At 38.6% G+C, this 15,804-nt stretch overlaps 1 protein-coding gene across 2 annotated transcripts in view; it reads left to right on the plus strand.

Annotated features, from left to right (window-relative positions):
• Positions 1 to 3,052: 3,052 nt before the first annotated feature.
• LOC129257188 (E3 ubiquitin-protein ligase arkadia-C-like) overlaps positions 3,053 to 15,804 on the plus strand; it is a 32,797-nt gene continuing 20,045 nt past the window's right edge. For both annotated transcript variants that reach the window (XM_064097120.1, XM_064097121.1), the window contains exons 1-3: positions 3,053 to 3,228; positions 7,918 to 8,034; positions 15,052 to 15,217. In XM_064097120.1, coding sequence (XP_063953190.1) covers positions 7,954 to 8,034; positions 15,052 to 15,217 — 247 coding nt within the window. In that variant the 5' untranslated portion in view covers positions 3,053 to 3,228; positions 7,918 to 7,953. The remainder of the gene's footprint in view (positions 3,229 to 7,917; positions 8,035 to 15,051; positions 15,218 to 15,804) is intronic.

Here is a 15,804-nt window from a genome sequence, read left to right on the forward strand (position 1 = left end):
AGTGTTTTATGAAGATGATTCGATATTTTAGCCCAAAACTTTGCTAAAACCAGTCGTATATTGAGATTGAGCTACACAACTCGTTCTTTATTTAAAATCGTGCTTAAATTATCCGCTTCTCAGATTGGAATATAAAAATTTTCAGCTCGCGCTTCGCGCTCGCATCATTTCTGTAGCAAAACCCCATACTTTTCATGGTTAAATAGGTGATTAGAATGTCCCTTTTTCAGGACTAAACGTCAAAAGAACTCCCGCTTCGATTTGCAATAGTCTTTTGCTGGATATAATCTTGTTCTTTATTACAAACGTCCATTAAACTGTCTTTTTTTTTCAGATCGAAATATCAAAATTTTAAGCTCGCGCTTCGCGCTCGCATCTATTGTTTTTTTTAGATACCCATCTTAATCATTGGTACCAAAAATGCATAAAATATCAAGCTTTCTGGTCAGAATATAAAGAAATTTCAGCTCGCCCTCGGCACTTGCATTATCTGTGTAGTGAGATATGTATCCTCCTCATGAGTTACTACAAACAGTCATAAACAGGCACCTTTTTCCTGTTTTCAGGTCAGTATACTAAAAAATTTCAGCTCGCGCTTCGCGCTCGCATTAATTTGTTGGTGAGATATGTGTTTCTATCTCATGAGTCATATAAATATATATATATATATATATATGCATATGTGTGTGTGTGTTTGTGTGAGTTTGTTTGTTTTGTGTGATATCGAGCGCCATAGAATATCAAGCTTTCTGGTCAGAATATAAAGAAATTTCAGCTCGCCCTCGGCACTTGCATTATCTGTGTAGTGAGATATGTATCCTCCTCATGAGTTACTACAAACAGTCATAAACAGGCACCTTTTTCCTGTTTTCAGGTCAGTATACTAAAAAATTTCAGCTCGCGCTTCGCGCTCGCATTAATTTGTTGGTGAGATATGTGTTTCTATCTCATGAGTCATATATATATATATATATACATGTATATATATATATATGCATATGTGTGTGTGTGTTTGTGTGAGTTTGTTTGTTTTGTGTGATATCGAGCGCCTTTGGAAAGTTGATTCATGATTTTGCCCCCCAAATCTTAAAAAAAGGGTATATATATATATATATATATATACATATAGTAAAAAAACTTGTATCTCTATTAATATACAAAAGTATTGGCCTCATCGCAATAAAAGGGTTAATACACGAGATTTTGAAATCGCACATAACATGCATAATTTGTGTTACTTTTTGCTTGTTTCTTTATTTAATAAGTTTTTCAATCTCTCTCTATATAATTATGTTTTAGAAAGATTATATGTTTAAATTGATGTATATTTCTGTTATAATGAGATATGTTTAAGTGGACTTCAGGGAATGGTCGTACGCAGCAAGGGGGAAGGGGGGGGGGGGCACATTCGCGATCTGCTGTTGTGAAAAACATTTTTTTTCCCTTAACATTTCATGAAAACTATGAAAAATGTGCAAATGTGAGATGTGCACCAAATTTTCGAGTCTTGCCCCCCCCCCCCCGGAAATATTATCTGCGTGTGGTCATGCAAAATGGCATGACTGGAAATCCTACATTTTAAAAAGAGCATTTGACAGGGTCAGACTTTACCCCTTTTTCAACATTTTCTTTTATGGCGCCGGTGAAGTGCAAAAATATGTGCGCCGCTCGGCAGTGCGCCCCCCCCCCCCTTTCGCCAAAAGCTGGATCCGCCTATGCTTATAATTAGAATGCCCCGGTCCCAAGTCAAAATAATAACAATGAAAAAATCATCTCGCGCTTCGCGCTCGCATCATTTATAAAGTTCGAGCCATATATATCCACTTCACAATTTTCCTACACAGTGCTTAAATAAGTGCTTAAATTAACCCTTTTTCAGACCGAAATATCAAATATTTTCAGTTCGCGCTTTCCGCTCGTATTATTGATTTTCATAATAGAAAATGTATTTAGAATGCCTAGATTACAGGTATAAACACGCACGCATGTTCATCGATATATGCAATTGTTCTTTATTTCAAATGTGCTTGAATTATCAAGTTTCAGATCAGAATATCAAAATTTTTCTGATTGCGCTTCGCACTCGCATTATCAATGTATGAAGATACCCAACGTCCTTTTCATGATTTGCAAAACATGAATAGAGTGTCCCGTTTTGGGGTCTGAATGTCATTTTCCGATCGCGCTTCACTCTCGCATTGTTTAGTTATATAGGCCTACCTATCCCGTTCTTGATTACAAAAAGTGCTATAGAAATGTCAAATTTTTAGGTCGGAATGTCACAAATTTTCAGCTCGCTCTTCGCGCTCGCATTATTTGATTGTTAAAATATTATGTATCGTCTTCATGGCTAACTGCAAACGGTCCTTAACAAGTCGCCGGGGGGGGGGGGGAGGGGGACAGTCAAATATATTGCTGTACACATGCGTGACCAAAAAATACGCGTTTAAAGGGGTGGTTTTTTTTCAGTTTTGGACGCGGGCCTCGCGTGCACTCGTTAAGTGTATCAAATTACACCGATTTTCATAGAAAAGGGTGGTTTTGAAAGACTTGTCAATGGTCAATCGCGGGGTCAAACGCATTTAGGGTATGTTTAGTAAGTTCCAAAGCTTTTTTTTAAAGACTAGCCAAACGTGTTTATAGGGTCCCCCAAGCTTTATCCCCTGGGGTCATATTCTGCATGGCGACAACTTGTTTAGGGGCACAAATGGGCTCATGATCACAAACATTGCCCAGAATGTTCAATTTTCAGGACAAAATATTTGAAATTTCCAAAAAAAATTAGCTCGCGCTTCGCGCTTGCACTATTTATATAGGGCTTATATGCATGAGTATGTTGTTTTATAACAAATATAGCTAAGAAGTGACTGTTAGGACTACCCCTTCATAGAAACAAATAAAATTTAACTTTGAGGGGCCGATCGGGGAAAAAATGGGAGAAAAAAAATCGCCCCCCCCCCCTATTGGCAAAAGCTGGATCCGCCCCATAGCGTTATCCAACTCTATGATCCGCCCCTACTGTAACCTGTAATTATATTTTCGCGTATTATATGCTATTTTTTGGAATTAGCATTTGCTACAGCTGCCCTCTAGCGCTGTAAGGCAGCCAATTAAATGCCAAATAGATGCAGTTTCTCATCCGTTCTAACGTTACGTTACCGCCAGACACGGCGCAAACATTTAACATCTGAAAAAGAGTGATGAAATAGACTCCTACATTTTCAGAAGGTTAGTCATATCTCATTCATAGAACATAGGTATAGTTTTACTAATAATATTATGGATCAATTATACTTTTCGAGGTGTATTTAACGTTAGAGTTGTGAGTGTTGCTGTTTAGTGTTGGCAGTCGACTGCACCGTCCGACTCGGTGTGTGTGATTGTGTGACGTTAGTCACACAGTGAACTGAAATTGTTTTGTGTAGTAGTGTGCATGCTAGCCTATTCAATGACAATGTTGCATTGCATTTTAGGGAAGAGTTCCAGATGCACCCCACTAAAATTGAAAATGAAAATATGGAGAATGTTAAAAATACAGTGTTGATCAGTTTGCTCCCCTTATATAGGGCCTACTTATAATACTGAATTAATGTGGAGCTGGAGCACTCAAGCCAGGCCAAGGCCAGGGTTCATTACATTACATGACGCCGCGCACAGAAAAATCAAGCCATAGAACTTAAGTCGTGTGTTGTGGACACCTGGGGAGCGTTTCATCAATATTTTCATCCAACAAGTTGTCAGATCTGACATCTTTCCATGATTTTGATTGGCAGAGAGGCACTGTTCCTATGGTAACTGTCGGATAAAATGGGACTTGTCGGATAAAATGTCCGACAAGTCCTTTCATGAAACGCCCCCCAGAAGTGGGGTCGCAGCACGCGCGACCCACTAGTTAGAAATCCACTGCCAAACGCGGTTCATGGTGCGAGGTAGACAGCTGGCAGCCGTCTGTTTCGAGGAGTTTTTTTTTTTTCAATTTCTCCTCGTACACAGACGGCTCGCTATCGTGCAGCCACCATTAGGGGACTTACAATGCAAAATCCCCCCGTCGGGGCTCTTCAATTTTTGTCTCGCCTGCATAGCAGAGCGAGACTATAGGCGCCGCTTTTCCGACGGCGGCGGCGGCGGAGTCAACATCAAATCTTAACCTAAGGTTAAGTTTTTGAAATGACATCATAACTTCGAAAGTATATGGACCTAGTTCATGAAACTTGGACATTAGGTTAATCAAGTACCACTGAATATTCTGTGCGAGTTTCAGGTCACATGACCAAGGTCAAAGGTCATTTAGGGTCAATGAACTTTGGCCAAGTTGGGGGTATTTGTTGAATTACCTTCATAACTTTGAAAATTTATGGATCTAGTTCATGAACCTTGGACATTAGGTTAATCATGTACCACTGATTATTCTGTGCGAGTTTCAGGTCACATGACCATGATCAATGGTCATTTAAGGTCAATGAACTTTGGCTGTGTTGGGGGTCTTTGTTAAATTACCATCCTAACTCTGAAGTTTATGGATCTATTTCATAAAACTTGGGATATAAGAGTAATCAAGTATCACTGAACATCCCCTGTGAGTTTCAGGTCACAAATTCAAGGTCAAAGGTCAGTTAAGGTCAATAAACGTAGGCCATGTTGGGTTAATTGTTGAATTGCCATCATAACTTTGAAAGTTTATGGATAGAGTGAATGAAATGTGGACATTGGTGTAGATGACAAGTCTTAAGTCACTGTTCAAATGTCATATATGGTCAATGAACGTGGATTATGTCATTATATGAATGGTGTTTTTGTGAATGATTATTTTATAGTAGTTTTCAAAGTTAGCACTGCTGCTATATTAAATCGCGTAATGCAGGCGAGACTGCCAGAGGCGTTCCACTTGTTGTCTTTAAATAATCAAACTTTTGAAAATTAATGCGACCGAAATGCAAATTAATATTCCCTCTTGGCATTAATTGCCAAAAAACGGGGAAAAAATCAAGTTAAAAGGAACAAAAACAGTGACTTATCTCGGCTGTCGCGCAACTTCACCTCCCTGTTTTATCCAAAGTTAGTATATAAACATATGGCCATTGAGTCCCCCTGTACAGATCGCGCTAGAACTTCGGTCTCTGTATTTGGTGAGAGAAGCCAACAGAGTTCAGCTGAACGACCAACATAACAGAGACCGAAGCTTTTGGTCTAGGTGCAAGGTTAGTATAAATACTATTAAACCTCGCAATATGTGTGAGTAGAAGTGGGGTCACAGCACGCGCACCCACTAGTTAGAAATCCACTGCCAAACGCGGTTCATGGTGCGAGGTAACTATACTAATACTAACCTCGCAATACGTGTGAGTTGAGCTGGAGTACCTACTATTCCTTGCACAAACATGACAAAGTCAGATCAGAACCCCGTTTACACCTAGCCTTGAGGACTCCGTGATGATATTTTAAAATATTTTGACATATACTTCTTCATGGAGCCTTGAACCGCCTGCCATATATGTATAAGAGACTCATCAAAACAAAGATGGATTTCCCTAGGAAATCCATCTTTTAATATAAAAATCATGTAAATGTTTGTGATTTTCTTTTTTTTTACACCTTCATACGTCTAATGCGTATGAAGGTTTCAAAAATTGGTTGATAAAAAGGTTGAAAATTGAAGGTTTCTTACCAGACCGATCTCGTGTAGAGATCCCTCGATCCGTTTGTCAACAAAGCAAATACAATAGGTCTGACCCTTAAACCGCTTCGTTATGACGTACCTTCGATTAGCGAAGTTACAAAATGCCGTTTTGAAGAATTAACAGATGAAAATTATTATTCAACAAATACTAAAATTTAATACGTGATTATAAATAATGACAAACATTTACATGATTTTTGTCTCGCCTGCATAGCAGAGCGAGACTATAGGCGCCGCTTTTCCGACGGCGGCGGCGGTGGCGTCAACATCAAATCTTAACCTAAGGTTAAGTTTTTGAAATGACATCATAACTTAGAAAGTATATGGACCGTGTTCATGAAACTTAGACATAAGGTTAATCAAGTATTACTGAACATCCTGCTTGAGGTTCAGGTCACATGACTAAGGTCAAAGGTCATTTAGGGTCAATGAACTTAGACCATGTTGGGAGAATTATTTTCAAAATCTTAACCGAAGGTTAAGTTTTTGAAATGACATCATAACTTAGAAAGTATATGGACCTAGTTCATGAAACTTGGGCATAAGGTTAATCAAGTATTAGTAAACATCCTGCTCGAGTTTCAGGTCACATGGCGAAGGTCAAAGGTCATTTAGGGTCAATGAACTTTGGTCAAGTTGGGGGTATTTGTTGAATTACTATCATAACTTTGAATATTTATGGATCTAGTTCATGAAACTTGGACATAAGGTTAATCAAGTATTAGTGAACATCCTTCCCGAGTTTCAGGTCACATGGCCAAGGTCAAAGGTCATTTAGGGTCAATGAACTTTGGTCAAGTTGGGGGTATTTGTTGAATTACTATCATAACTTTGAATATTTATGGATCTAGTTCATGAAACTTAGACATAAGGTTTATCAAGTATTAGTGAACATCCTTCCCGAGTTTCAGGTCACATGGCCAAGGTCAAAGGTCATTTAGGGTCAATGAACTTTGGTCAAGTTGGGGGTATTTGTTGAATTACTATCATAACTTTGAATATTTATGGATCTAGTTCATGAAACTTGGACATAAGGTTTATCAAGTATTAGTGAACATCCTTCCCGAGTTTCAGGTCACATGGCCAAGGTCAAAGGTCATTTAGGGTCAATGAACTTTGGCCAAGTTGGGGGTATTTGTTGAATTACCTTCATAACTTTGAAAATTTATGGATCTAGTTCATGAAACTTGGACATTAGGTTAATCAAGTACCACTGAATATCCTGTGCGAGTTTCAGGTCACATGACCATGGTCAATGGTCATTTAAGGTCAATGAACTTTGGCCGTGTTGGGGGTCTTTGTTAAATTACCATCCTAACTCTGAAGGTTTATGGATCTAGTTCATAAAACTTGGACATAAGAGTAATCGAGTATCACTGAACATCCTGTACGAGTTTCAGGTCACATGACCATGGTCAAAGGTCATTTAAGGTCAATGAACTTTGGCTGTGTTGGGGGTCTTTGTTAAATTACCATCCTAACTCTGAAGTTTATGGATCTATTTCATAAAACTTGGGATATAAGAGTAATCAAGTATCACTAAACATCCCCTGTGAGTTTCAGGTCACAAAACCAAGGTCAAAGGTCAGTTAAGGTCAATAAACTTAGGCCATGTTGGGGTAATTGTTGAATTGCCATCATAACTTTGAAAGTTTATGGATAGAGTGAATGAAATGTGGACATGGGTGTATTTGACAAGTCTTAAGTCACCGTTCAAATGTCATCTATGGTCAATGAACGTGGTATTATGTCATTATATGAATGGTGTTTTTGTGAATGATTATTTTATAGTAGTTTTCAAAGTTAGCACTGCTGCTATATTAAATTGCGTAATGCAGGCGAGACTGCCAGAGGCGTTCCACTTGTTATCTTAAAAGATGGATTTCCTAGGGAAATCCATCTTTGTTTTGATGAGTCTCTTATACATATATGGCAGGCGGTTCAAGGCTCCATGATGAAGTAAATGTCAAAATATTAAAAAATTTCTTCATGGAGTCCTCAAGGCTAGTTTACACCACGGTTTGGCAGTGGATATTTTAGTGGGTCTCGCATGCTGCGACACCACTTCTGGCGTCCACAACACACGACTTCTATGGCTTGATATTTCTGTGCATGGCAGCATGTAATGAACACAAAATGTTTTGAAAATATTTGACAATTTTATCTGGCAGTGGCAAACATTGGAAGGATATTGACCTTGTAAATTTACATGTATGTTGTTTTGTATTTCATTATTCTAGGTTCTCTGGGTGTAAACACAATACAGACCCTGTGCTATGGAACAGGAGTTGATGAGCAAAGGCCATGTGACCAATGAAGCCTTGTGGCCAGATTCAACATCTTCCAGTCAAAATCAGGTCAGTGAAATTAATAGTGAAAAAGGGTAGATTAACTACTAAGTTGTTACATGTACATGTATGCTGGCAAAGTCTTATGTCATTTCTCATCTGTGCGCCTGCCTACTCCAGAGAGCCCCAGTGGCAGAGTCTACTAAAAGCAATCACGTACTGCGAGTAAATCTGAATGTACATGTAGTCTCACACATCAGTGAAATTAAGTAATGCAGACTAAGCTTTTTTTTGTAACCAATATTCTGTATCTTTTTTTCACTTTAAGTGCTGAAATTCCTAATGTGATTTTTGTCTCGCCTGCATACATATACAATGTAGCAAAGTGAGACTATATGCGACACATTTTTGGTGGCGGCAAGGGTGAACAAGTAACATTCCTCATATATGATGAAATTGTACTACATGTACATGTACATGTACTGTACTTTGTCTGGCAATTGCACTACATTGCAATATATCAGCGGAAAAGTCTTAAATAGAAAAGACTATTTCCTCAGTTTTGCCCAATGGTCATGAGAAATCGCATACTCTATGGTCTTAGAGTAAAGACATGTGAGATACAATTTTTTTAATGTGTTGGGTTCTGTTCTGAGTTGTCATGGTAATGGTATGTAAAAGTAATAGCTATCAATCATTGCAGAGCGAATTACTTAACCATTTTTGGTCAGTGTTCATGAGACTTTGCTCACACATCTGACTTTGAGTTAAGTGTATACATTGATGTATTGGATACTTTTTGCCATAGTAATGGCATATTAAATCATGCAAAAAATATTTACCAGTACATTTTCTGCTGTATTAAACTGTTGTCATGGGTATTTAGTTTAATAGTCTTCATAGATTTTTCTAGAGGTTTTTTTTTCCAGCGGCGGCGTCGTCAACATTGAAATCTTAACCAAGGTTAAGTTTTTGAAATGTCATCATAACTTATAAAGTATATGGACCTAGTTCATGAAACTTGGACATAAGGGTAATCAAGTATTACTGAACATCCTGCCTGAGTTTCAGGTCACATGACCAAGTTCAAAGGTCATTTAGGGTCAATGAACTTAGACCATGTTGGGGGAATAAATATCAAAATCTTAAACAAGGTTAAGTTTTTGAAATGTTGTCATAACTTCAAAATAATTATATGGACCAAGTTCATAAAACTTAGACATAAGGGTAATAGTGTATCACTGAAGATCCTGCCTGAGTTTCAGGTCACATGATTATTAAAGGTTAAAGGTCATTTAGGGTCAACAAACTTTGGCCATATTGGGGTTATTTGAGGAATTGCCATCATAACTTTAAAAGTTTATGGATCTTGTTCATGAAACTTGGGCATAAGAACAACCATGTATCCCTGAATATCATGTGCGAGTTTCAGGTCACATGACCAAGGCCAAAGGTCACTTAGGGTCAACGAACTTTGGCCATGTTGGGGTTATTTGAGAAATTGTCATCATAACTTTGAAATTTTATGGACCTAGTTCATGAACCTTGGACAGAAGAGCAATTAAGTACCCTTGAACATCCTGTGCGAGTTTCAGGTCACATAAAGGTCAAAGGTCATTTAGGGTTAACAAGCTTTGGTAACTAATGTTGGGGGTATTTGTGAAACTGTCATCATAACTTTAGAAGATTATGGATCTAGTTCATGAAACTTGGACATAAGAGCAGCAATGTATCCCTGAATACCCTGTGCACATTTCAGGAAAATTGCCAAGATCAAAGGTCATTTAAAGGTCAATAAACTCTGGCCGTGTTGGGAGTATGTTTTGAATTGGCATCATAACTTAGAAAGTTTATGGATTTAGCTCATGAAACATCGACATAAGGGTAATCAAGTATGAATGATTGTTTTGCGCATGTCTTAGATCACATGGTCAAAGGTCATTTGGGGTCAATGGACATAATATTTTATTATCATACTACTGTTTTCTTCTGTGAATAATTACTCATTAGCTTTTTTCAAGGCAGCACTGCTGCTATATCGAATTGCGAAATGCAGGCGAGACTGCCAGAGGCGTTCCACTTGTTATGTTTCCACCCCAAAACTTCATCCACTCATCCGCTAACGAGTATCGCCGCTAGCTATATCTATCGTGGCCGATTTTGTGAATATTTTGTTTATTATTTTTGATGTTTCTACCCCAAAACTTCATCCACTCATCCGCTAACGAGTATCGCAGCTGACTGCATTGATCGCGGCCGATTTTGTCAACATTTTGTGATGCGCGCACTACCGACAGCAGATTTTAATGTATTCCTTTGTTTTTTAATTTCGCCGATTCGATTTTGATTTTTGAAGCTTAACTGCCGATTCGATTTTCGATCCAATTATTGGTCCGATTTACAACATTAGTTGACAGTGACATACCGATACCTACATGTAGTAAGCCTACAACTGGGTATGGTTTATAGAGGGAGACGGTGGAAACCAGAAGGGTGATCCATGAGCAATGCACATTCATAGGGTGAGGAAGGATGCTCAAATTTATTTTCTAATCTCTCTGCAATCTTCATGGAATCCTGAGAGTCCCTTACAAACTTCCGGTCACCCCCTGTTGACCAAACCAGTTGCTTTGCTTTGTGTTCGGACAGGCATGTGTTTTTTAATTATGAGGGAAGGGGGCTTGTTGATTGTCAATGTGATACCTTATGTTCATTTAAAAAAATCAATGACAGTGACTCAGCAGAAATTTCAGGTGCATCAATATTGATGATATTTTTTTTCCACTATCCAACTACATGTACATGTATGTTCCAGGGAATAAATAATTCAAATGTCAAACCATTGGTAATTTGCATTTATTAACGGCAATCTTGCATTCAGAATATTTACTTTTAATTAGTGGCGTACATATACGTGTAATGAGCCAAAAATTCTGATGAGCCTGATGGCATATGGAGCAAAATTCCTAAAAAGTTACAAGTGAGCAAAAAATTGTTCCCTCTCAATATGAAAAGCTACATGTTATTTTGGGGTAGATTTTTAGAAAATTATCATATTTCAGCCTTTTTCTTTCCTTTTCTTTCTTTTTTTTGGTCATTTTTTTCTTCTTAGTAAATTTAAAGGGGGGGGGGGGTTGGCCCGAAACCCCCTGCCCCAATCAATACACCAGTATGAGTAATGTAATTCAATTTACAAATATAACTCCGCACTTGCATGTACATGTACATGTATGTAATGGTGGATATATCCAGATTATTTCCTTGATTTCACATGGAGACCTACAGTATCAGTTTTGAGATCATGCAAGGGTACTATGAGTTTTCAAGTGAAGAGAGAAAGACAGAGAGAATATATCAAAGAAAGAGAGGGATGGGTCATACTTCTATTTCTTTCATTGTGAGAAAAAAAATGTCATCTTGACAGGGGCCCCTCTTGACTTACATGTACATGTATGTGGATCTGCCACATTTTCAGATGTAATTTTAGGGTGTCTTCCTACATGTAACCTATAATGTATAGGGGAAGGCGGGGTAAGTTGTGACACTTTTTGCTTTTTGCATGTTAGAATTGATATGATTAATAATCTTGTAGAAAAAAGTACCTTGCCTTAAAATTTAATTCTTCTGAAATATTTTTCACAGGTCTATATAACTTTCTATCCCCACACTGAAAGTCACTGTCACCTTTAATAGCCTCTTGTCGAAGCCCTGTCGACTGCTTCCCGAGCCAAGCAAGGAATATAGCGAAGCAGAGTGCACCGAGACAGGGCCTCTTGACATCTGAGCCGAATTTCACCGACTTTCTTTTGTTTTTTATTGTTTTTACCAATATTCCCGACCAAAAACTGGTTGGTGAAAATCATCCGATGAGAGCGCGGGCTGCTATGAGGACATATTGAATATTCATGAGCTTATCTTGAATGGCGACCTGTGAATTCTTGGCGAAGATTGACGACGAAAGATCAAAGAGCATTGAATATGCCTCTAAAATGCTAAATTAATCTGCACTGAAAGGACGAGATGTTTTTGTAAATCTACCCACAGGATATGGAAAAAATGTAATCTTTCATGCGATTCCACTATGCGTCGATTATCGATCTCCGTGGTGCAGTGTAGTGAGTGAGGGAATGCTGGAGTCGAGTTGTTCAGTTCGTGGTGCTTTCCCCTTGACTCGAGTCTGACCAGGCCGATCTCCTGGGATGTTTCGGGGCGGTGATGGGTCTGTTACGGCTAGTAGTAGTACCACTACTTGTAGCATTTTGCTGGTTATATCCCCTTTAGTGTCCCGCATTTAAATGAATCCCCTGCAGAATAGTGGACTACTAGTATTCCGAACCCCGGACGAAACAGCTTTGACATGGTTTACTAGGTGACAGGTAATATTCATGACTCATGTGTATTCATTAGGAAGACGTTCCTCATGAATATATAATTCAGCTCAGATGTCAAGAGGCCCTGGCTCGCTGCGCTTGCCAGGCCTAATTCGCTTTGCGAATTACGAAATCCCTCGCTTCGCTCGGGAAGCAGCCGCCAGGGCCTCGACAAGAGGCTACTGTCACCTTTGAAAAAAGAGATGTCAAATGGCTCAACTTGCCCCATCTGTGGGGTTAGTTGAGCCACCTTCTAAGGTAAGTTGAGCCACAAAAACTATGTACAAAATGTATGGGGGAAGAACCAGCATGTCAAATTTTTTTTTTAAAGCCTTATCACTTGCTAATTCTCTATAAATACCAAAATCCTCTAAAAGGAAAAGAACAGTCTTGTAAGTTTGCTCCTTTCTGCCTGCATGTCGATGGCTTTTTAAGGTTTGTTTGTTTTTCATATAACAAGGGTGTCAAAAACAATAAAATACTGGAAAGGGGGTAGCCTATATATTCCATTTCGCTAGCATAGCTACGTGTTTACGGTCGAATTTGCGAGGGTATAAGAGAGACTAAAATGCTTTATAAAGGATGTACTGTTGCCCCAACACTATGTGTTAAAGGGATGATCCAGGATGGAGATATTTATATCTCAATAAATAAGAGTAAAATTTACAAAGCAAAATGCTGAAAATTTAATCAAGATCGGATGACAAATAACGAAGTTATTGAATTTAAAGATGTGCATTATTCCGGTAAATAGTTCTAGGTATGTCTTCATGAATATTCATTAGATGGGCTGATGATATCATATCCCCATTTTCCTTGTTCTCATGTTATTAATACATGAAATCATAATTGTTGCATTTTTCATAAATGTGTAAATGATGTGTCGCCATTAAGGAAATTAGTTGCAGCAATAAATAACTAATGCACTTAATCAGTTGTTAATCAAATTGTTGTATTTCTTGGTAGAAAATTTTTCAATAAACCTAATTTCCTATAATACAATACAAAAGAACAAGTGGGGATATGACATCATCAGCCCACCTAATGAATATTCATATATTTATTTTTCAATAAACCTAATTTTATACAATACAAAAGAACAAGTGGGGATATGACATCATCAGCCCACCTAATGAATATTCATGGAGACATGCTTAGAACTGTTTCACTGGAATAATGCAAATCTTTTAAATTCAATAACTTTGTTATTTTTGTTATCCGATTTTGATCAAATTTTCAGCATTTTGCTCAGTGAATTTTACTCTATTTATTGAAATATAAATATCTTCAGCTTGGAGCATCCCTTTAAGTGGAGGAGGATGCACTCTGTCTCTTGCATACTAGGTTTGCAATGCATTACAAATGGACAGTCTACGAGAGATACTTGAGGAATAATGTATTAAAATATTAACTGGAACTTATGAACCACATACTAGTCCGGGGGGGGGGGGGGAGCACTCAAATTATTTTTTGATGGGGGTGTGCCTCATGAAACTCTGAAATGGGGGTCAAAGGAACTGACTAAAAGTGTAAAGTACGGGATCTTGGGAACTAAATATTCTTGCTGGTGTGAAAAACAGGGTCTACGGAGCGGGATCGCGGCACTGTACATGTAGGTACGTTGCGCCATAGCGCTGTACATGTGCTAGCCATGCATGGAGAGGCAACTACATGTAGTTACGTGTAGGGAGTTGTGAAGCTGTACGTGCATCTCTCGCATGCGGTGCTCGTGCTTGACAATTTTGGCAAGGCTGGGGAACTGCGATGTCTCGTAATGGGCGTCTTGCAAGCGGGGCTGGGCGGCTTATGAACCGAACTTCTGTCATTCGTAGTATCTAGAGAACTGAAAATTAGGTCTGAAAAAGGGGGTCATTAAAGCGGCACACCCCCGAACCACCAATATATGTGAGTGCTCCCCCCCCCCCCCCCCCCCCGGGATAGGTAGCCCACAATTTTGCAATTTTGAATGTTTTTGTGGGCATTGGCAGTGTGCTTTGATATAGTTTTAGTGCATGACTTACATGTAGATATTAAAAAATGTGTTGTACTTATTCAGGTGTATGTACATGTACATGTATACTGGTAAACTTATGCACGTGTATGTGTGGAGTTTTCCCTTTTCTAGGAGGCGCGATAGCTCAGTCGGTAGAGCGGGGGTTTCGGATTCCGGTGACCCGGGTTCGATTCCCAAGTGGTGCGCTAGTGCCCTTTGGTAAGGCATTTACCTCATTACCAGGTCCCTCGGAGAGGACCTTAAGCTGTTGGTCCCCTGGTTGCTTGCTCACAGGCATTTGTGCTTTCTTAGCAGTCAGGTAAAACAACCTCGGTATAACATAATATACATTTGCTCCGGTCTTGATATCTCAGAGGGCATAAGGTTAGAGTTATGAGAGGTTTTCGTTGTTCAGAATGATGTAAAAATAGGTTTATTTAGTTTGGAGGTTAGATTTTATGTTTGGCTTAACATGCAAATTTTCCATCAGAGCAATTGTTGTTGGAGCAAAAGTCATTGAACTGTAGGCTAGGCCTACATGTACATGTTGAAAGTTTCTGTGTAAAACATGTATAAATGTACATGTAGAATTGCTTGCTTCCCTTAAAACCCCCCACTCACACTTGTGCATTGTACAAGAGGACATATATGTACATCCTGACAAGCTAGGTTTTCGACATGGTAGAGTCTGTTTTAACAAGTGTTGTGCCTTTGTCTATGCAGGTCAGTAGAGCTGGCTGTGAGTCAGTGCATGAGGCAGCCGATCTTCCTGACCAATGCTCAACTATAGATGATGAACCTTCCTCTCATATGGACTTTATGCCCTCGGATCCACACACTCCTTCCCCTGTACAAATCCAAGGAGAGCAACTTGTCAATGAGCCACTGGGTATGTATTTCTACATTATTTTATTGTGAACTCCTCTCCCCCTTGAAGTTGCAACGTGTGTTCATTGCCCAGTTTTGATCTCCAGAAATTTGTTCTTTATTTTCCTTATTGTTCAGTTATAGATGACTCAATACTGAGCGTAAATAGGTCTGGACGTGTAGCTTGTGAATACTGTTCCTGTCACCCAAGCCCAAATTTAATCTAGTTTTTCCTGAGATGAGATACATGTATGGCAAATGAGTTTACATGTATTTCTGTACTTGGTTGATGGTGAAGACATGTTTGTAGATTGGTCAATTTGCTGAAAATTCATTTGCTCAAAATTTGTAGTCTGTATAGTAAACACTGTTTCATCTATGTCCTTGGCAAAATTGACTTATAAATGTGTAGTCAAAAAGTAGAATAACATATTTCTGAAGTTTTTGAAATGAATGAGTTTTTAGTTTTACATTTTGTCTCTGTTGCTGTGTAGGCCTACATGTAAGAATAACGGTATGCCTTTTTGAGGAATAATAATCAAAATAATACAAATGCATGATCATAGGATTACAGTACATGTAACAGTACCATGTTAGATTTATGTACCC

Source organism: Lytechinus pictus, chromosome 3 (assembly GCF_037042905.1).
Source record: "Lytechinus pictus isolate F3 Inbred chromosome 3, Lp3.0, whole genome shotgun sequence".
NCBI classification, from domain to species: domain Eukaryota; kingdom Metazoa; phylum Echinodermata; class Echinoidea; order Temnopleuroida; family Toxopneustidae; genus Lytechinus; species Lytechinus pictus.